The sequence below is a fragment of the Argiope bruennichi genome, chromosome 3 (genome assembly GCF_947563725.1).
Source record: "Argiope bruennichi chromosome 3, qqArgBrue1.1, whole genome shotgun sequence".
NCBI classification, from domain to species: Eukaryota; Metazoa; Arthropoda; class Arachnida; order Araneae; family Araneidae; genus Argiope; species Argiope bruennichi.
In genome coordinates, this window is record NC_079153.1 from 45466768 (window position 1) to 45486475 (window position 19708).

Below are 19708 nucleotides of genomic sequence, written 5' to 3' on the forward strand. Positions count from 1 at the left end.
CGTCTGCTGTAGAGAGAACATCTGGTTTTTCTTTTAACGAAACTTGATGCGAAACGGATGTTTTAGGTGGGAAGTACGTACGATTTAACTTGATTCAACCATGTGTGGTCCATAAATTTCAACATGAATTATATATCGTTAATAATATTTATTCTTTTGTTTTCTTTAAGTACCTCTGATGAAATTTCGCTTGGAAACTCAAAAATTAATTACGAAAAACTGTATAAAGTCGGCGTTGATGCATATCTTGAAAACCGGTGGAGAGATTGTGCGATTTTAATAGAAAAATCTATTGACGATTACATCTACTATAATACTATTATAATTCGATGTCGGAAAAAGTGCCAAACGAGTAGCTCCGATCTATTTTTCAATGAAACTGATTCATCTGTTGATTTATGGCATTTGCAAACTTTAGTTACTGATAGAGCTCTTTGCCTTATGAGATGTCATAATATGTACTTCCCAAATCGCCCCAAAACTTCCAAAGAAACTGATGACCTGTTTGAGAAGAAAGTTCCATACAATTATTTACAGTTATGTTATTTTAAGGTATTTTCAACGCTTTTAATTTCTTTAAAACATTGAATATTTCATTTCAAATAAGTAACTATAAAATTATTACTGAATGATATCTAATATCTTGTCAAAAGTCATTTTTTGTTAAATCAAAATCTGATATGAAAATATTGGAAATAGAATAAATGATTATTTGCAAAATTTAATGAAATGAAACTTAGGGAAAATGTATTCCTGATGAAACAAATTATTTTTTAAATGAAACTCAAGCTCTATATTAATAACAATTTTTATTTCATGGAAACTGTGTCTAGAAAAAAGTGTATTTATATACAAAATAACTAAACTTAAATTTATTTTTGTCTTATATATGAATCATGTATAAAAAGTTATTCTTTAGTCATGTTAGAGAATTTATGTATTATTGCAGCTTTTAGAACTTTATTATTTACAAAAATATATGTGAGAAAATTCTTATGTTTACTGTTACAAAAAAGATTATTAAATACTGAAGTAATATTAAAACATGTTTATTTTTATCACAGTGAAATCTAAATAAACTAAAATGGATTATTCCAATTGATTTGAATCAAGCCTTGAAAATTTCCAAACAAGAATTAAGAATTTTTTTTAAGTACCAAAGAATATTTTACTTTAAATAAAAATGCTTATCATACTAACATCACATTACCTAGACATGAATGCTATCAGATAAAAATAATTGGGTCATTTAGCAAGTTGAGTTCATTGCTCGATGTTGAATTTTATCAGATTAAAATAATTGGCTGTTTTTAATTCAATAACTATAACAGAAAACAAAACTATAAAGCTTATTCTTAAGAGGTTATACATTATAAATCAAAGTTAATTTTAAACATTATTTTTCATTTCATAATAATTAATATTTTATTTCAAAAAATAAATTTTAGTTAATAAATGAATGAAAGCAGAAATATTGAAAGAGCAAATTGACATGTTCTAAATCAAAACTATAAAATTAGAAAAAAAAATTAATATTTTAACTCTAGTGCAATCATGAAAGAAGTCATTCTGTGAGGAGCTGTTAATTGTTATTTGAAATGCACATTGAAGAAATTAGTCATTCTTATAAAAAATGTTGTGAATCTTTCGGTTTATATGTGCAAACATAAAATAAATGGTTAAAATTTAATTTTGCTGTGACTGACCTATATTTTTAAGTTTTTTTACTATTTTAAGAATGGAATAAACAGCCCCCTATCAAGTATTAAAAGAAAACATGATTAGTTTCAAATTTTGCCTGCTTGGAGTACATTTTTTTTATTATATAGTTGATTTTTTTGAAAAATTCCATTTGTACTTTTATTCAGTTTTCCCAAAGTATTAATTTGTTATTGATAGCATTTTAAAAATAAATACATATGTAGTATTTTAATCCAGATGCTATTTCATATGCAAATCTTTAATATTAAAATTTATATTTCCAATGTTTCTAGATTGAAGAACATGAAAAAGCTGCATCTTGTGCTTATACATTTCTTATACATAATCCTGGTCATGAAGTTATGCAGGCCAATCTTCAATATTACATGGCACTTCCTGATATGAAAGTAGAAAATGTTAAATACTTGGAACCCAAAAATTATCAGGTAACATAAACTATTTTCTAATATTTAACTTGTCTATGTAAAATAATATTCATTTAATTAAACATTAATAGTTCAATCATTTTGTTTGTTACAATATGAGTGTAATATACCACAATTAAACAATACTGAAATAAAGGTTTGAAATTACTTTTAATATTCTAACAATCTTTTGCTTTTTCATTTTGTTAATTTGAACTAAAAAAAAAATATTTTTTTAAAAAATTCTTAAAGGATTATTTATGGAATACAACTAAATTACAAATGTATTTCTTACTAATGAATGTATATATATATATATATATATATATATATATATATATATATATATATATATATATATATATATATATATATTGTGATTTAAATAATAAAAACGGCAAATGACATAAAAATTAATTTGTTAATTTATAATTTAAAAAAATATTTCCTTGTTTCAAGAAAACAAACTTGTATCAATATTTTGTTAATATTAGGATTTTTTTTTTTCTTAACATAGGATCTGTTTTTAAAAGGAGCTCAGCTTTATATGGAAGGTGAATATAATGATTCAATTGAAGTCATGGAAATGTCTCTTAGAGAATACTTAGCTGCTGAGGAAGAGTGCCGTCTTAACTGCGAAGGACCTTTGCCACAAATATCTAATGAAGAACTGTATATAGCTATTACTAGTACGTGTTTTGCTCGGATAATGTATAAATACAACCTTTAAATTTACTCTCATATTTCAAAATCACAAGATAATTTAAGACAAATAATATCCAAGCAATTATCGTATATCTTAATCTATATTTAAGATTAAAATGTTATAGGTGAAAAGGTAGATTTATTTTTTTTTATGTCTGCTTAACTTTATATTTCTTTAATGATTTACTAGCTCTAAAAACTTTTATAATCTACCAAAAAAAATTTTTTTTTAATGCCATAACAGTGTTTTCTTCAGAAATGGTTTAATATATTTGAAAAGAAAAGGGAAATTTGGAAGCTACGAAATACTTTTATGACCAATTTAGAATGATTCTTTTACAATTGTAAATGAAAAAAAAAATATTGTTTATCATTATTTAGTTTCATTGACATTAACTTATTCATATATTTTGAAATAAAAATTTTATAAAATAAAAAGACTTGTCACTACAGTTCTGATTGTAATTTAAATTAAGAAAAATTTTGTAATCAAATTTCAAAATGGTTTATTAATGAAACTTAAAGAGAAATTTCTTTTTATAAAACAGTTAAATATGAATGGAAAAATCTATATAATTGTTGAAATATAATAGGAATTAGATTTCAATGTAGCATATACTTATGAATGATAATAATCTGTAATATTGAATGGCATGAAGTAATTTTTAAAGTTTTATCTATTCAAATATATATTATTTAGCCAAAGAATATAATATTACATTCATAAATAATCATATAGCATCATAAAACATTCATAAAGAATTGTATATCATCATAAAACATTCATAAAGAATCATATAGTGTCATAAAACATTCATAAAGAATCATATAGCATCATAAAGAATCGATTAGTATTATTTGTATTGCTATTTATTTATTTTTACTGCACCCATGTTTACTTGGTGTTTTTCAGATTATAAAAGATCACTAATCTTTTTTAAACATAATTCAACCATTTTAACAATATATCTCAAATGCTTGGTGATGGAACGCAGGGGTTGTAAAAATGAACATGTGTGGTCACAAGAAAGGTAAAAAGGAGCCACCCAGTTTTATTTTGATATTATTCAGCATACAATCAGAAAAAAGGAAATTGCGACATTGATTAATGAAGAAAGAATTATCTTATGGCATTATTTCTTTTCTTTACACTGATGGAAAAACACAGTTGAATATCTTATTTCATGTCAAAAACTTACAATTGGCATATTTCCACTTCTGCAAATTTCCTTAAATTGTACATTTTTTAAATGTTTTGGATATATTGAATTTAAAATATTTTATTAAAAAGGGGTGTACAATTTTGAGAAGATATAAGCATTAAATTAGCAACAAAATATTGAAGGAAAAAATATATAATTACTGTTTATGAATTTAAAAAATCTGATTTAATAGATATATTTGAAACTGAATGATAGATGCCTTACTGTTTTTGAAATCAATTTTTTTTATGTATTTATTCATTAATGTGATCTTCTTGTCTAAATATTTAATCATAAGGATGAAAATTTTTAGTCTTTTGTAGTATTTAATGGATTTTTCAACTCCCATTCCATATATATATGCACTATGGTGTGTAATTAAATGAATTATAGTTAATATCTTAATTGAAGTTAAATGTTTTCTAAATACTAAATTTCACTTTCTGAGATCTTTTGTTTCATGTTCCTCAACAATCACATAACATGTCACATGAAAAAAAAAAAAAATCTGAATTATTTTAAACAAAAAATACCTTATAAATTCAGAAACAACCTTTTAAAAAAATCATAAATTTACTTTTCTTTTAAAAATAGTTTATTGTAAAACATTGAATTTTTCTGGTGAATCCAAATGACTTTTTATATTGTATTTTAAGACTAAAAATTCTGAAAAGTATAACAAAGTATTTGAAATTTTTCTGAATACAATGAAGGTAATAAATGTATTCTAATAATGAATGCAATGAATTTGTATTCAATGAAGGAAATAAATGTATAGGATTCATCAGTATACAAATATTACTTTTCTTCATGGAGTTTTGATCTTCCAAAATCTACTCATTTTATATTTTTTATGTACTTCTTTTTCTTTTTTTATTTATTTATTTATTTTGCTTTATAAAGATACATAATTATAAACTTGCTACATTGTCTAAATATTTTTTTTTTACTTTTAGATCACTTCACTTATGCCTTACGTTGTAAATTGAGATGTCCTGAAAAGTTGTCTTATATGTATGGTCAGAAGCATGATCAGCTCTTCACAATGCATTATCACTATTTGCAGTTTAATTACTACAAAGGTTAGTTCCTTTTATGTGCCAAATAAGTTCTGTATATTATTGAGTTAATTGTTACTGCACATATTTCTTTTTAATCTGATATTTTCATGGTTCTTCATCTTAATACTTTTTTCTTTTCATTTTTAAAAAGATATCTTTGATTGATTGGTTCTTCAAAAAGTCTAAGAAATTATCTTTATATTTTTCAAAAATGCACAAAAATTATCTTTTTGGTCAAAACCTTTTGGTAGTGCTTTATTTCAATAATCATATACTATGTAAAGAATGTCCAGGTTCCCCCGTGGACATTTTTTATGTTATGTTTTGATTGTTTTATTTTTTTTTTAAATTGCATGATTGCACTATTAATCCTATGTGGCCTCACTGCCCAATATCACCTCGTTTGACAAGGACCTGCCTCAGGAACTTTGGGGCAGTTAAATGAGTTTAAATGAGAGTACAAATATCCTTCACCCTTTAAACTCATTTAACTGCCTCAAAACGCCAGAGTCAGGCCCCTGTCTAATGGGGCGATATTGGGCGGTCATAGCTCATAGGGTTAAATAATTTTATATTTTGTACCTCTTTTTTTTTATTTTTCGAATATGTTAGTGATTTATAATTTAGAGTAAAGTTCAGTAGATATATAAGTTTTTTTAGTAATATAATATGTGCATTGCCAAAACCAATTAGTCCATCGAAAATAAAACCAGTTCTTTATAAATGTTCATTCTGTTGTACATTATTTTAAAAATTCTATGTGATTATAAAATTAAAGTTAATTTTACTTGAAAATGACTGATAATTAAAGTTATAATTATTATATTTAAATACTTTTATTTGTAAAATATATATAACTTTGTGACCAAACTGCATATCGTGCAATATTGTATCTCCAGCCATATGGGCAATAATTGCATTATGTATGACTATTCACATCAAATAATAATGTCACAATAATAAAAGTATACAAACAAAATATTAACTGATTTTGAGCACAATAAAAATATATAAAAAAATTTGTCCACCATATGAAATTCAAATTTTCAGCTAGACAATGAACATGTAAAAATTCTTGATTTGTTAAGTGACTATCAGTTATTATACATGTATAAAACTGATAGTATTTGTCTATGTTATTTTTTTAGTCTTTGTTCCTTAAACTTATTTTAAATTTGGCAAATGTGTAGTTTGGAAGCAATAAATGCTAAAATTTTACTCATTTTCTCATGAGGATCTGGAATAAATGATTGTACTTTTGCATAAGATGATTATCAAAAGCAATATTTACATTCTCTAATTCTTCTGTCATTATAATTGTCATTGTCTTGCAATTCTTTATTTGTATATACTTCTGTTTCTAATTTTTTTAAAATAAAATTGAAATTTTTAAAAAATTTGTTTGATTGAATAATTTTTTTTATCTCATTTGTTTCAATTTATCTATATTGTACTTCATTCATTTTGATTTTATATTTATTTATATAGTTGGAAAACTGAAGGAAGCATGTTCTGCTGTTGCATCATATCTTCTTTTCTATCCAAATGATGAAACTATGCATGCAAATAAGGAATACTATTCCAAACAACCTGGTGTTTTAGAGGAATGGTTCACCCCAAGAAAGGTTACAACCATATATTTGTGATTATGTTTTCATTATATATATCAAGATTTAAAATGATAAATAACCATAAAAATGATAATCATTAGTTTCTTTTATGTTGTTCAATGCAATTTTGTCTCAAAATCTGTATTAAAATTATATTCTAATTGAAGATACTTTTATTATTAAACTTCGGAGAATGATTTCTATACCAGAAATTGCTTATTAAAGGTATCCTATGGATAAATAATAATCTTTGTAATAAGTAATGATAAATAATAAATCATAGATAAAGCGATTTATTAGATCGTTAGAATGTCATGCAAAATTGTTTACTTGATTAGGTATTCAAATTTAAAAAGAACAATTCTACTTTTATATAGCTTTTAAATTTTGTCCTTCATAGCGTATCTAGAAGTCATGAATCTTTTCTATATATCATCATGAGTAAAATTAGGGATAAGTTCTAATTGACATTTGTGTATCTGAAATAAACGTCTAAAATTACTCATAGATACTTATGATAAAACTGGAAAATTGTTTTGCTGTATGTATTATCACATTTAAAAGAAATAAATCTTGTCTGTTTATTTCGTTTTCTTACCTTTAAAATTTTGAATTAGATGCAAGTGGATCCTAAGTTTTGTTTTTTTATATAATTAGATTTTTTTTAAGCTACTTAAGATTTAATGGTCATATACAATATTCATTTTAGAAAATTCCAAAAACTTCTGCCCTGATGTGTAAATTTAAACATACACTTCAGCTCTTTTTAATATATTCTATTATCTTTAAAGCAAAACTGTTCTTTAGTTTTCTCTCTTCTTTATATTTTAAAATAAACTAAATTGTTTTCTTCATTTTTTTCATGACAATATTTATTTTTAAAAAAGTGCTTCATATGAAGTGACATAGATAATGTTTGTCAAAGTCTTATCTACAAGATTTTAAGTATACAATTTTATACTTAAGTATACAATGCAAATGGCATGAGCTAAATAGCAATTTCTGTCTAAATTAATTAAGATTTCATCTTAAATATGTTTCTGAATTTTACTTAAATTTTATATTTATCTAAAAAAACTTAATATTTATTTTATGTTTCATTACCTTGAATTAGGAAGTAATAGAGTATCATTGGCTACATGAGCGAGAAATCAAGTTGCTGAAAGCAATTGAACATCACTTTCAATTCAAAACTGAAAATCAGGTATATTTTAGATTTTACAATTATTTAATCAGTTCTAATTATGGATTTTTTTAACTATATATGTGCTAACTGCTTTATCGTTCTAACATTTATTTTTATAAACATAATTGATTCAGAATTTGTTTTTAAGTATTTATTTGGCTTTAAAATAAATTTTCAAACAAACAAAATTAATGCCAACTGAAATATATTTGTTATTGTTTGAGTTATTTATCATGCACATTCATATGCTTACTTGTGTATTTTATTTTAGTATAATCACATGCAATTAAAAAAAAATACTACCAAATATGAATAACTGAAATTCTAAAGTGAGGCAAAATGTTGTGAATAATAAAATGTATTTTAGTCCTTCATAGTCGGATTTTATTTATCTTTATTTAATTTGATTCTTTTGACTTTATATATTTTTCAGTATCATTTGATCAGTTTAGAATCAGTAATTTTTTAACCCGATTGTTCAAATGATATTTCTGAAAATTCTTCCAACTCTTGGTAATTAACAGCTCTTGGTGATCTGCCAGACTAAATAACTTAGGAATGGCATCAACATTAAAAATTACCTGCAAAATTTTATTTTTATAACTATGAACTAATTTATGTATATATTTTTATAGAATTGATTTTGTACAAAATTTTTATCTTCTAAAGTCAATTATGTTTGAGAACAGTATCCAATTCTCAAAAGATTCCTCTCGTTTTATGAAGTGCATTTATTTGTAATTTGCTTCCCTCCCCCCAAAGAAACTCAATGTTATTAGGAAACTACAAAACAAAAATAAACTCAATGATATTAAGTTTAATTTCATTAATGAGCATACTTTTTTTTCCAAATTAAAAATTGAATATTTGGATTTTATCATAAACTTTCATTGAGGGGTAATTTTTCAATTGGTAACCAACACTGCATTTATCAAAAGTATTTCTAAAGCTATTTTGTGACTGTTTTTATATAATGTCATTGAAAAAAAAACCCCATTAAAATTGCATTTAGAAGACTTTGAGTTACCACCATGTTGTTGTTGACTTCGAGAGACCAATAACTATTAAGAACTTATGACCTTACAAAAACATCTATTATAAAAGATCTATTTTATTTAAAAATATTTATTTACCAAATTATTATTATTTTAGAAATATTATTAAGAATCTTCTCTTCTAAATTCATTGATATCAAGTTAATGCTAATTGTAAAATGTGAAGGTTTTATAATTGTTATAATCTTTTGTTATAATTTATGCATACATATTCATTTGTAAAATCATTTTATTATGGTTAACTAAAGACATTTTTTTAATAATTAATATTTTCTTTTAAGGATAACTACTATTTTTATCATTTATATATTTGTAGTCAGTGTCACAGTCACTTATGCCACCTCCTGGATCTAAAAAGACTTCTGTTGAAAGAAGAAAACTAGGTAAATCAAGGGAAAAACTAACAAAAGCAGAATCATCTGAGTGGTTTAAAAAATATGGAATCTCTCCCTTGATGAATGAGAATAATTTAAATGGAACAAAACGAGTTACATTGTCAAATTTGGCTTCCAAGGAAGAATGCCAAAAATTATTGAATCTTGCAATGGTATGTGGAAATACATGTATTGTATGCACTCTATATAAAATGCTTTGAAATTTCATTATGAATTTAAAAGAAAAGGCTCCCCCCCCCCTTCTCGCTCTCTCTTTCTCTCTTTTTCATGAATGATGTATGTATTGAAACTTACTTCTTTTTCAATTTTATTATTAACCTAGAAATGTCTGAAATTTATATTTTCTATATTATAACAGAAGCCTTTTCTATATTATATTAAACAGAAGCCAATGAGTTGGAAAAACACTCTGATTTACAATAATTATGCAATAATTACAATTTTTTTAAATAAAAATTAAAGCTGTTTCACGATTAATTTTGAAAAATTTCTTCAATTTTCAAAATTTATTTTTTAGAAACTATGATTGAAAATTTTACTTTGATTGAATTTTAATTGGCTTTCAATTATTTTAGTTGTCTACTATAAATATTTTCTTATATTCAATGATTGTGTTTAACTTATTAGTTTTAATATACCATATTTATATACGTATATCATATACATTTTTATATGCCATCACAATTCTGAGTAATATGTAATATTTCATAGTAAAGAATAAATTCTAATCAAAATGTAATGCTTAAAATTGATACATCCATTTCTGATAGGAAGGAGCTGTGCATGGCGATGGCTACAATGGTCGAGAGTCACCACATACTGAATTTGAAATGTTTGAAGGCTTAACAGTAGCAAGAGCAGCTTTGGTATCTTGAAATATTTTCATCATATAATAAAATTCTTATGATTGATTTTATTCTTTTTCATAGCATCTTTTGACTTGCATCTCTCTTATTACTATACATTATTGCAGCTTTTCCTTTTTTTTTTAATAATTTTAAATAGTATTATTAAATTTTTGGGGTGGAGGGTGCTGGGAGCGTAGATTAATGTGATATTTATATATCAACTAGTAGAAAATCATTGAAAATTCACTATGTAAATGAAGAATAATTTTTGCTTTAAACCACAAGAACATTAGTGTTAATGATTGAGAAATAAAATGTAAGCAATCAAGATATATATTTATTTATAAAAAATAAAATGTTATTTTTCTTTTAGTTTCATATTATTATAGATCACTTGCTTGTGCATAGCGCCACCTGTATTTAATTGTTCTATATGTATTCAAGAAATAAAAAAAAAAATGTATATTTTTAAATTGTTTTATACTAAACCCATAAAAGATGTTAAGCTAATAAATTATTGCACTAAAGAATTTGGATAGAAAACAATTTTTGAGTGAGTAAAAATTTCTCTAAATCCCACTCGGGAATCTTGTTGCATATGATTGGCTATGGGGGAAGCATGGAGTTCCCCAGTTCATAGAATCTTTTTTAGAAGATTAAATTTCAATTTTAAAGATTAGCAATATGAAGAAAGGATAACTTAAAGACTCTGACTCAGCATATAATTGTTTCTTTTTATAAAAAATGTGTACTGATTGAGATCTTAAACAAAAAAAGGCTTTTTTTGATTGTTTGATTGATTGTTAAGAAATCAAACAAAAAAGGCTTTTTTTTGTTTGCTTGTTAAAAAAATCAAAATTAATATAGTATATAAAAAATGTTCAATAACCGAAGAAGAATTTGCAGATGGCACTTATTAGAATATTTTCTTTCTTTTAGCTGGCTCATCGAGGTCTTTTAAATCCAGCAGAAGCTCAATTGTTCCTCAACATTAGTGAAAAGGCTCGACAAGCAGTTGAAGTATATTTTAATTTAGAAACTGAATTGTTTTTTTCATACACGCATCTTGTCTGCCGAACTGCCTTACCTGGTTCGTAAAATATTATCTATTTCTGTGTGGATTTTTTTTTTTTTTTGGTTTCAAAATATTATATATTAATTGATTATTTTTATTGCATATTAAATTGATTTATGTAAATTTTAAAAAAATGATTGTCATTTAGACTGTATATAAAATACATGAAATTAACTAAACATTTATTATCATAAATTATTTTGATTACTACTTTCTCATCCTGTCAATCTATTATATTTTCATCATTTAAGTAAAATTTAAATAAATATCTACAGACTTTACAGTCTTAAGTAACAAAACTGGAATTACTTATAAACCAAATCAATATGTAATCATTATTGTAATTAAAATGTATTTACCCAAAAAAAACTATATTGTGAAAAATTCAAGAAAGATCATTTTAATCTAATTCATTTCAAATAATTTATACTGTTATATATGATTTTCATAAAATTACAAGGGAAGGTAATAAAACATTTTCACAGATTTTCCATTTTGTTGCTATAATTTTAGAAAATGAAAAATGCAAGATACATGCATAAAAAGAATTTAACATCCATCTTTTAAAACGTAATCTTCTCGTACGAAAATAGTTATAAATGATCATTGTTATTAAGAAGTATTGAACAAGGCAAGTGAAAAGAAATATGAGTTATATATTGATTTATTAGCTAACTTTACTAAAACATTTACTAATATAACTTTTAGAAATAAAAGCAGAAGTTATGCTTAAAATGTTTTATGAGTTATGATATTAAAAAATATTTATTGCAATAAATTTGGAAAAATCATAAATAAGATATTAATGAGTTTGTCGCATTATTCATTAAATTTTTTTAGAAATTTTTCAGAAGAATATCTTTAATATTTGAAATTCATGTTGATAATACATTTTTAACTGAATGTAAATGAATTTTAACATTTAAATCATTCCATTAGGTACATTTATTACCTAAAAAAAACTTCTATTCTTCTCCAACCTATGCAATATTTCTGACTAATTTTAATAACATATGGGGCAAAGTGCACAAACACAGTGCATAGTAAGTCTTTCTGCACTTTGCCATTGTCATTTAAAACAATAAATTTATTCTAGCTGCAAAAATGTGTAAAAATACCTGATTATTGTTTGATTATTGTATTCATGCCATCCTAAACTGTAATTTAATTAAATGGAGATGAGAATGAATAAGAGCAGTGAGTAAATGACAAATTATCATGAAATATTCCATCCAGAACTGATATTCTAACTATTAACTGATTAAAGGGAGAATTATATATATATATATATATATATATATATATAACTTTGAATATTAAACAGAACTTTTAAATATAATATATATATAGAGTGAGAGGGATAATAATAATAAATTTTTATAATTAGAAACCAAACAAAACTTTTTTAAAAAGCTGAGCAAATTAATATATATAAAAATTTTTAAAGTATCAGTGATCAGTAATGTAACTGTTTATATTTATATTAATCAACAAACTCCAGAAACCATAAAATAGAGGAATTTGTAGAAAAACAAAATTAAAGCACTTAGCTAGTCCTCTAATTATCAGAATACATTACTTTGCTTTAAAAAGCTATTTTTATATATTTTTTTTATATATATAGATTCTCCTGACATCAGAGATGATCTAAGTCATCCTATCCATGCTGATAACTGTGTTCTAATGTCAAATGGTAAATGTCTGAAAGAAAAACCAGCCTATACTTGGAGAGATTACAGGTCAATATGAAATTTGTTACTGCAAATTAAGAAATTTTTAATAAGTTTGAATTTAAATGCAAGTTCTTTATTGAAATACCAATTTAAAAAGTTTTCTTTTGGTTTATAAGATAATTTGGTGATAAGAGATGCATTTTTATGTTTGTTATAACTTTATTATTTAACAAATTACTTCGCTTTTAATATAGTGAACAATTTTTAGAATTAGTAATTATATTTTCTGATAATTTTTATTTAATCCTTCATTTCATGATTAAATGCCGGTAATTGGCTGAAAATTATGTGCTTAACACAATATTTGAAAATTAAGCAAGAAAAGATCACATAGGTTGACTAAAAAAGTTTAATAAACTTTGATGGACAGAGTGTCAAGTAATTAAATGCTAAAGAGATTATCATCTTAAAAATTTTCATATCTTAAAAGAACATGTAAATATTTTTAGAATTTATATATTTTGTACAACACGCAAAATTCCCTCTGAATTTTAGTACCTGTAAGTATATATAAGCTATTTTAGTGAAATATCAATCCTGTATGCTGGAAAAATTGAGTATAGATTTATTATAGCAAGAATGGCATCCAAGGCATCTTTATATATTTAGCAAAAATTCATTGAATTTAGGTTCTCATATTTAGATATATATGTGTTAATTACAGCTAGGTTTTGTACCACTTATTTTACATGCAAGTGCTACATAGCAATTTTGCATTTCCAAGTGAAAAGGGATATTCCTTATGCTTGTAAAATGTTTTAAAAACAAATATTGCTTACTTTTTGTTCATTCTTCTTTTACTAAATTTTTTATTACTATGAAATTGCATTTTATAGTTGGTACATTTTAAGTGTCTATTGAAATTATTATAAAGTGTGTTACATGTAGTCACTTTTATATCTTATTATTTTTACATTTTAGTACTTAATATATCTTTCTTGTTATTTCTTCTTTTAAAAATAATAGCCTCCATAAAAAATTTTTAATGAAATATTGTAAGATTTTCAAACAATAAACAGAAAAAAGAAACTCAATCTTTTAATTATTGAAGACAAAAATTGAAAGAAACATTTTCACTGAAATGCTGACTTTAATTAATTAATGTTGAGTTTTTTTTAATTAATTTTATTTGCATGATTCTTACATAATTAATCCTAAATTAGAGTAGAAATTTTAAACAAATTTTAATTAAATATTTAAAATCTAAATTTTTATATGAATTATTTATAGCTCTATTGTTTACCTGAATGATGATTTTGAAGGCGGAGAATTTATATTTGCAAAGGAAAAGAATAATGTTGAAGTAAGACAATTTTTTGTTTTTGTTTTTTTCCTCATCATTTACTTTGTAATCTTCTTTCTTTATTTATTTTTTGGTATTATTATTTAATTTATTGTCTACCAGTATTTTTGTTTTTAAAATAGTTGTTTTGTTAAGTATGATGCTAAAATTATTATTTAGAATAAATAAATGAATAATAAATTTCAAACTTATAAAATTATTATTTATAAGTTTGTTATTATATATTAGAGGAAAAAGAAAACTATAGTAAAGAAAATAATCAAAAACTCGTATAAATGTGCTGTTTGAGAATTTACTTAATGTTATTTCATGGTTAAAATCTTTTAAGTTTTAGATATTAAGTAAATATATAAATTATGTATAATTAACTGCATAAATAAAATGTTTTATTATTTCAAATGTATTCTTCTGTAATCAGCACTCTTTTAATGAAGAAATAAATTATTTTGAATATCTTTAATCTAAATGTTAATTTTTCATTTTATTATATAATATAAAAATGATTATATATTAATTTTTCATTTTGACATGTAATAGTATTTAAAAACTTTTCTGTTATTGAATTAAATATCCAAATTTGAGATGAAATTGATTTGAGTAATCTTTTAATTCTGTACCATGACAGAAGTCAAGCAAAAGAGACAGTGGGACAGCTTCCATGATTTTATTTGAAATTACAATAGCAAATATTTGAAATAGTTTCTTCTTTATGAAATTTTATAAGTTGAGTCTGTACTTTGATGGAGGAATTTAAAACAAACAAAAATCATCTGGGTTGACTGAAAGTAAGGATTCAATTATTTACTTTAGTTGGAGGCAGGTTACTATTTGAAATTAGTGTGTACCAGTATAAGTATTAGAAATATATTTTGTAGAGTAGAATTGTCATTAATAAATTTTTTTAACAATTAACTAATATTGTGGTTTGTTTGTTTTTTAAATGTTGCAAATTTTTTTAGGTTAAGGTAGCTTCTTTATATTATAAGTTATTTAGGAACTAACAGCCAAATTCGTGATTTTGCAGTTGCTAGAAATTATTTCTTTTCTGTCAAGTGAGAGATGATTAATTAGAATTGTTCCTAACATTAGTTTATCTAATTTCTCATTTTATAACACCCATGTTTGGGTTAGGTTTTCTTGTTTACATAGTATAGGTTAGTATTTTCTTGTTTACATATTTTTATCTGCAATTGCTTTTTAACATGAATCCCAATGAATATAGAAGTGAAATTTCTTATGCTATTTGAATTAAATTATGTCTTAAATTCAAAACAAATAGTTGCAAATGGACTTGTTGAAATATTCTTAGTGAATAAAATGCTCTTGCTTATTTATAATAAGGTGCAATCTTTTGTGAGATTTTATAAAGATATAATTAATATCATTATTTGTTATACTATTATATTAAATTCTTTATATGCATTTCTTTTTAATGTGAGTTATTGATTGTCGGCTTTTTTTAGAGGTATAAATCTCACACTTTTTTTCTCTCAAAAGTTAACAAACCTGTAATTTGCATTGGAATAATTTATATCACATGTATAAATATGTTAAATTTTAAATCTGAAATACCATAATTGAATCCTATTTCTATTAATATTTGGAGCTTTTAATGCTTGTTGCTTAAAAAAAAAAAAAATAAAAAAAAACATTCAATACTATAAACTAAAGTTATAAATTGAAGAAAGGAATCTTTTCATTGCTTAAACCTCTATATTTGTATTTTATTATCCAATAAATAATTTCATTAAATCTATTTCTAATTGAAGTTTGAATTAAATTACTATCAATATGCTTTAGAGAGAAGCAATAAAAATTTTGTAGCATTCTTATTTTATGTATTGTGTTTTGCAAATTATCATAAGTTTCTGAATATTATAACATTTAAAAAAATATTTTTTTTCTTTCTAATATCCATTAATTATAATTTTCTGTTTCAATTGAAAAAATTAAGTAAAATAGTACATTTACATATCAAAAGTGTTTTAAACTAATGAATTTTATGTGACATTTAACTAAAAAGGTGCATATTTCCTATTTAAATTTCTAATAAATACTCTTATGTTTCTATTTTTATAGGCTTCTATCAAGCCTTCATGTGGACTGATGGTCGCATTCTCAGCTGGCAAAGAAAATTTACATGGTGTTAAAGCTGTTCGTAAAGGACGGAGATGTGCTTTGGCTATGTGGTACACTTTAGACTCTGAACAAAGAGAAAAAGAGCGAGATTTTGCTGAAGTTGTATTAGATGATTTGTGGAAAAAACGAGAGCTTGCAAATCGCACTACCAGTGAAAGCAATATTTCGAAATCCACTTTAAACAAATTTGCAGAGCTTGCTAAAAAAGGGAATGACATGCACAATCACTCTGAACTATAACATTATTTGTAAGTAAAGCAAACATTGTTTTGCTTTTGAGTGGAACAATTTTTGGACATTATATTTCTTTATTATTTTTTGCTTTATTAAAAAATGAGCTTTATGGTCATTGCAAGTTAAATTGACTTACTTGCAGGCCATGCATATATAAATGAACCCATGTCTTAATGAGGTTCATCTTGGCCTTGATGCACAATAGCTAGTATTGCTAACCTTCACACTGCCAACAAGCTTTAACAAAAGGCCAAAAATTGTGAATAGTTTTGTTGAGCAGCTCAGGAAACTTAATGGGAATTTAAATGTTTCTCATTAAAAAAAAATGCAGCATTTATCTCTCTACTTAAAGAAACATTTTTAAATATTTGTATATGTCATTTCCTCTCTCTCTCTCTCTTTTTAAATATTCCCCATTTAAAATATAATTTGAAGCATTGCATGTCTTTATTTGTATGTTGCATTTATAGTGTTTTTAATTGTGTTAGACTATAAGATTTTAAAATTGCTTATAAAGCAGCGAGAAGTGAGAACATTTTTTTACGATTTTTTTTAAACAATATAATCTGTCTCCTATGATTAGAATTTTTAGTAATCTCAAGTATTGTGCAATGAAATCAAATTTCACCAAATAATTTATTATTTTAGAGGGAAAAAACTAGTCACTATTCACAAGCAATTCATTGCTAGACAGCATTTATTTTAGATACTCAATTCCAATTAATTTTATTTATATGTAAACTTAATATGATTGTATTTCATCACTGGATAATGAAGCAAAATATGAATTTTCCATCTAATGCATTTTTATGCTATTAACACATTGTTGTACTAACACATTGTTCATAAGAGTTAGAACAAAAAGAAAGAAATTGGTGAAACTCAAAGTACTTCTATTATTCCTTTAATAATGGGTATAATTAGAAAGAAAACGTTCATTAAAAAAACTGAATATTTATTATGCTTGTTTTACTTGGTGATTTTCAGATTTTTGCCAAGATTGCATGTGTAAATACAACCATCTTGGCAATATTTCTCATTTATTAGTGACTAGCCGCCTTTGGCGACCAGCCGGTTCGCCAATCTTAATGTTCGTTTAAATTTTAATAATTAAATAGGTTGAACCGGAGTTTAACCCCCTTCTTCGCCAAGTTGCGATAACGCTCCAAAGCTGGCAATCTTTATTATGCACTATAATTGAACATCTGCTCCTTTGCTTTTGAACATTTCGCAAGGTCGTTGTTGGCGATTTTTAAAAATTGCTCCAAGCAGGAGGTTAAACTCCGGTCGTACCATTAAATATTTCACGCAATTCCAACTTTAATAGATTCTTCGGCAAAATATTTTAAAACTTCAAATTTTGATAGTCATATAATTCACTCATAATATTATAAGGGCCTTCAGTCATAGCCTGATATGTATCTATCTAATTTTCTGTTATCCCTTGTAGAAATTATGCTTTAAATTAAAGAGTAAATGATTAATCTGCAATTAATATAATAACATTTTTTACTGAAACAAAGCATTTTTTTAATACTATGATTACTGATAATAGAGTCACTGAGCGTTTAGACTTTATGGGCACTAAAGAATATCTTTCTTAATTTATGTAATATCTCAAGAATTTGTCAACAAAAATTTCTCAGATTCATCATGAACAGATCGATTCATTAACAATGTTTAATTTTAAATGCATCAAACACTAAAAAAAATAAAATGAATCGTTTAAAATAATCGGTCGAAAACAGGTTTAAAAAAATACTTAAAAAACGATGTACTTAAAACTATAAGCATATACAAAAAATATATAACTAACATAAATACAATTTACTTAAAAAAGCATGCAATAACCTAAAAATAATTTAAATCATCCGTTGGTTGCCATGTCAACAGTCAGAAAACAATGCGCATGCGTGAATTTTCTTCGCCATTTACGTTAACGCAAGTGCGTGAATTTTTCTACGCCAGTTGGGGTAACGCTATACAGATTATGCATTTTTAATTTCCTTTATTCTGTGTTATTTTAATTCAAAAGTACTTCAGAATAAATGTGAAACATGGATTAATTAACAATGTTTAATTTTAAATGCATAAAACATTAAGAAAATAAACAGAATCGTTTGAAATAATCCGCCGAATAATGTTAACCCTAGCCTCAATTCTGTTGGGAGAAAAATATAACTGAAAGTTGGCGGTGGGGAAAATGGAAGATTTTTTTGGCGGGAAAGTTAGTTTTTAACTAATAATTAAAATTCTAATTAAAATTTCAAAAACAGGGAGCACAGGTGCACATTCCCGACCTCTAAGGTATACATGTACCAAATTTGATAGCTGTATGTCAAATGACCTGACCTGTAGAGCGCCAACACACACACACACACACACACACATTGAGCTTTATTATAAGTATAGATAAAATCTAAAGCCTGTAAATATCAACAATATCAAAAAATGTAATAATCATAAAATATAATCCTTTCAATTATTCTTTTATTACTTTTTATTGCCAGTGGTTCAAAATTAATTTAAAATTAATTTCTAGCTTTTATTCTAATATTGAATCTATAATCAACTATATCTCTAGCTATGTTTTAGAGAACAAATGTTTTCAATTAAATTTTAATTTCATTAAAAAAATTAGTAATTGTTACATGACTTAAATACTTTAGTTTAGTCATGAAGCTATCAAATCTTTCTTATAATACTGCTTGATGTACTTCAAAAAATAGATCCTTTGAAATATTAATTATATGTTTGTTGTTCAAAATAGATTGCTTGATGGCATAATTATTAAAAAACTGCACTTATAAAAAAATGATTTATTTAATTTCTTTTAAAATTTAAAAGGCAAAAAAAAAAAAAAAAATGTTTGATTCTTTCATATATTGATCAGCTAATAAATTTAAGAAATAAAATAAGTAAAGTTCAATTTATAATTTGAGGTAATGTGATTACACAAGGTTTTAAAGCTGAAGAAATTTTATTTACTGAATTACACTAGGTTTGTTAGAGCATTATTATTATTATTTCTTTATT

General features: G+C 24.5%; 1 protein-coding gene across 1 annotated transcript; it reads left to right on the top strand.

The window, feature by feature from the left end:
• The first annotated feature begins 62 nt into the window (after positions 1–62).
• LOC129964166 (prolyl 3-hydroxylase 1-like) lies at positions 63–19355 on the top strand. Its single transcript, XM_056078874.1, has 12 exons — positions 63–552; positions 1995–2147; positions 2644–2815; positions 4990–5115; positions 6583–6719; positions 7819–7908; positions 9262–9492; positions 10111–10206; positions 11128–11278; positions 12888–13002; positions 14227–14299; positions 16379–19355. Exons 1-12 carry the CDS (start codon positions 124–126, stop codon positions 16676–16678), a joined length of 2073 nt encoding a protein of 690 aa, XP_055934849.1. The 5' UTR covers positions 63–123; the 3' UTR covers positions 16679–19355.
• Positions 19356–19708: the final 353 nt, after the last annotated feature.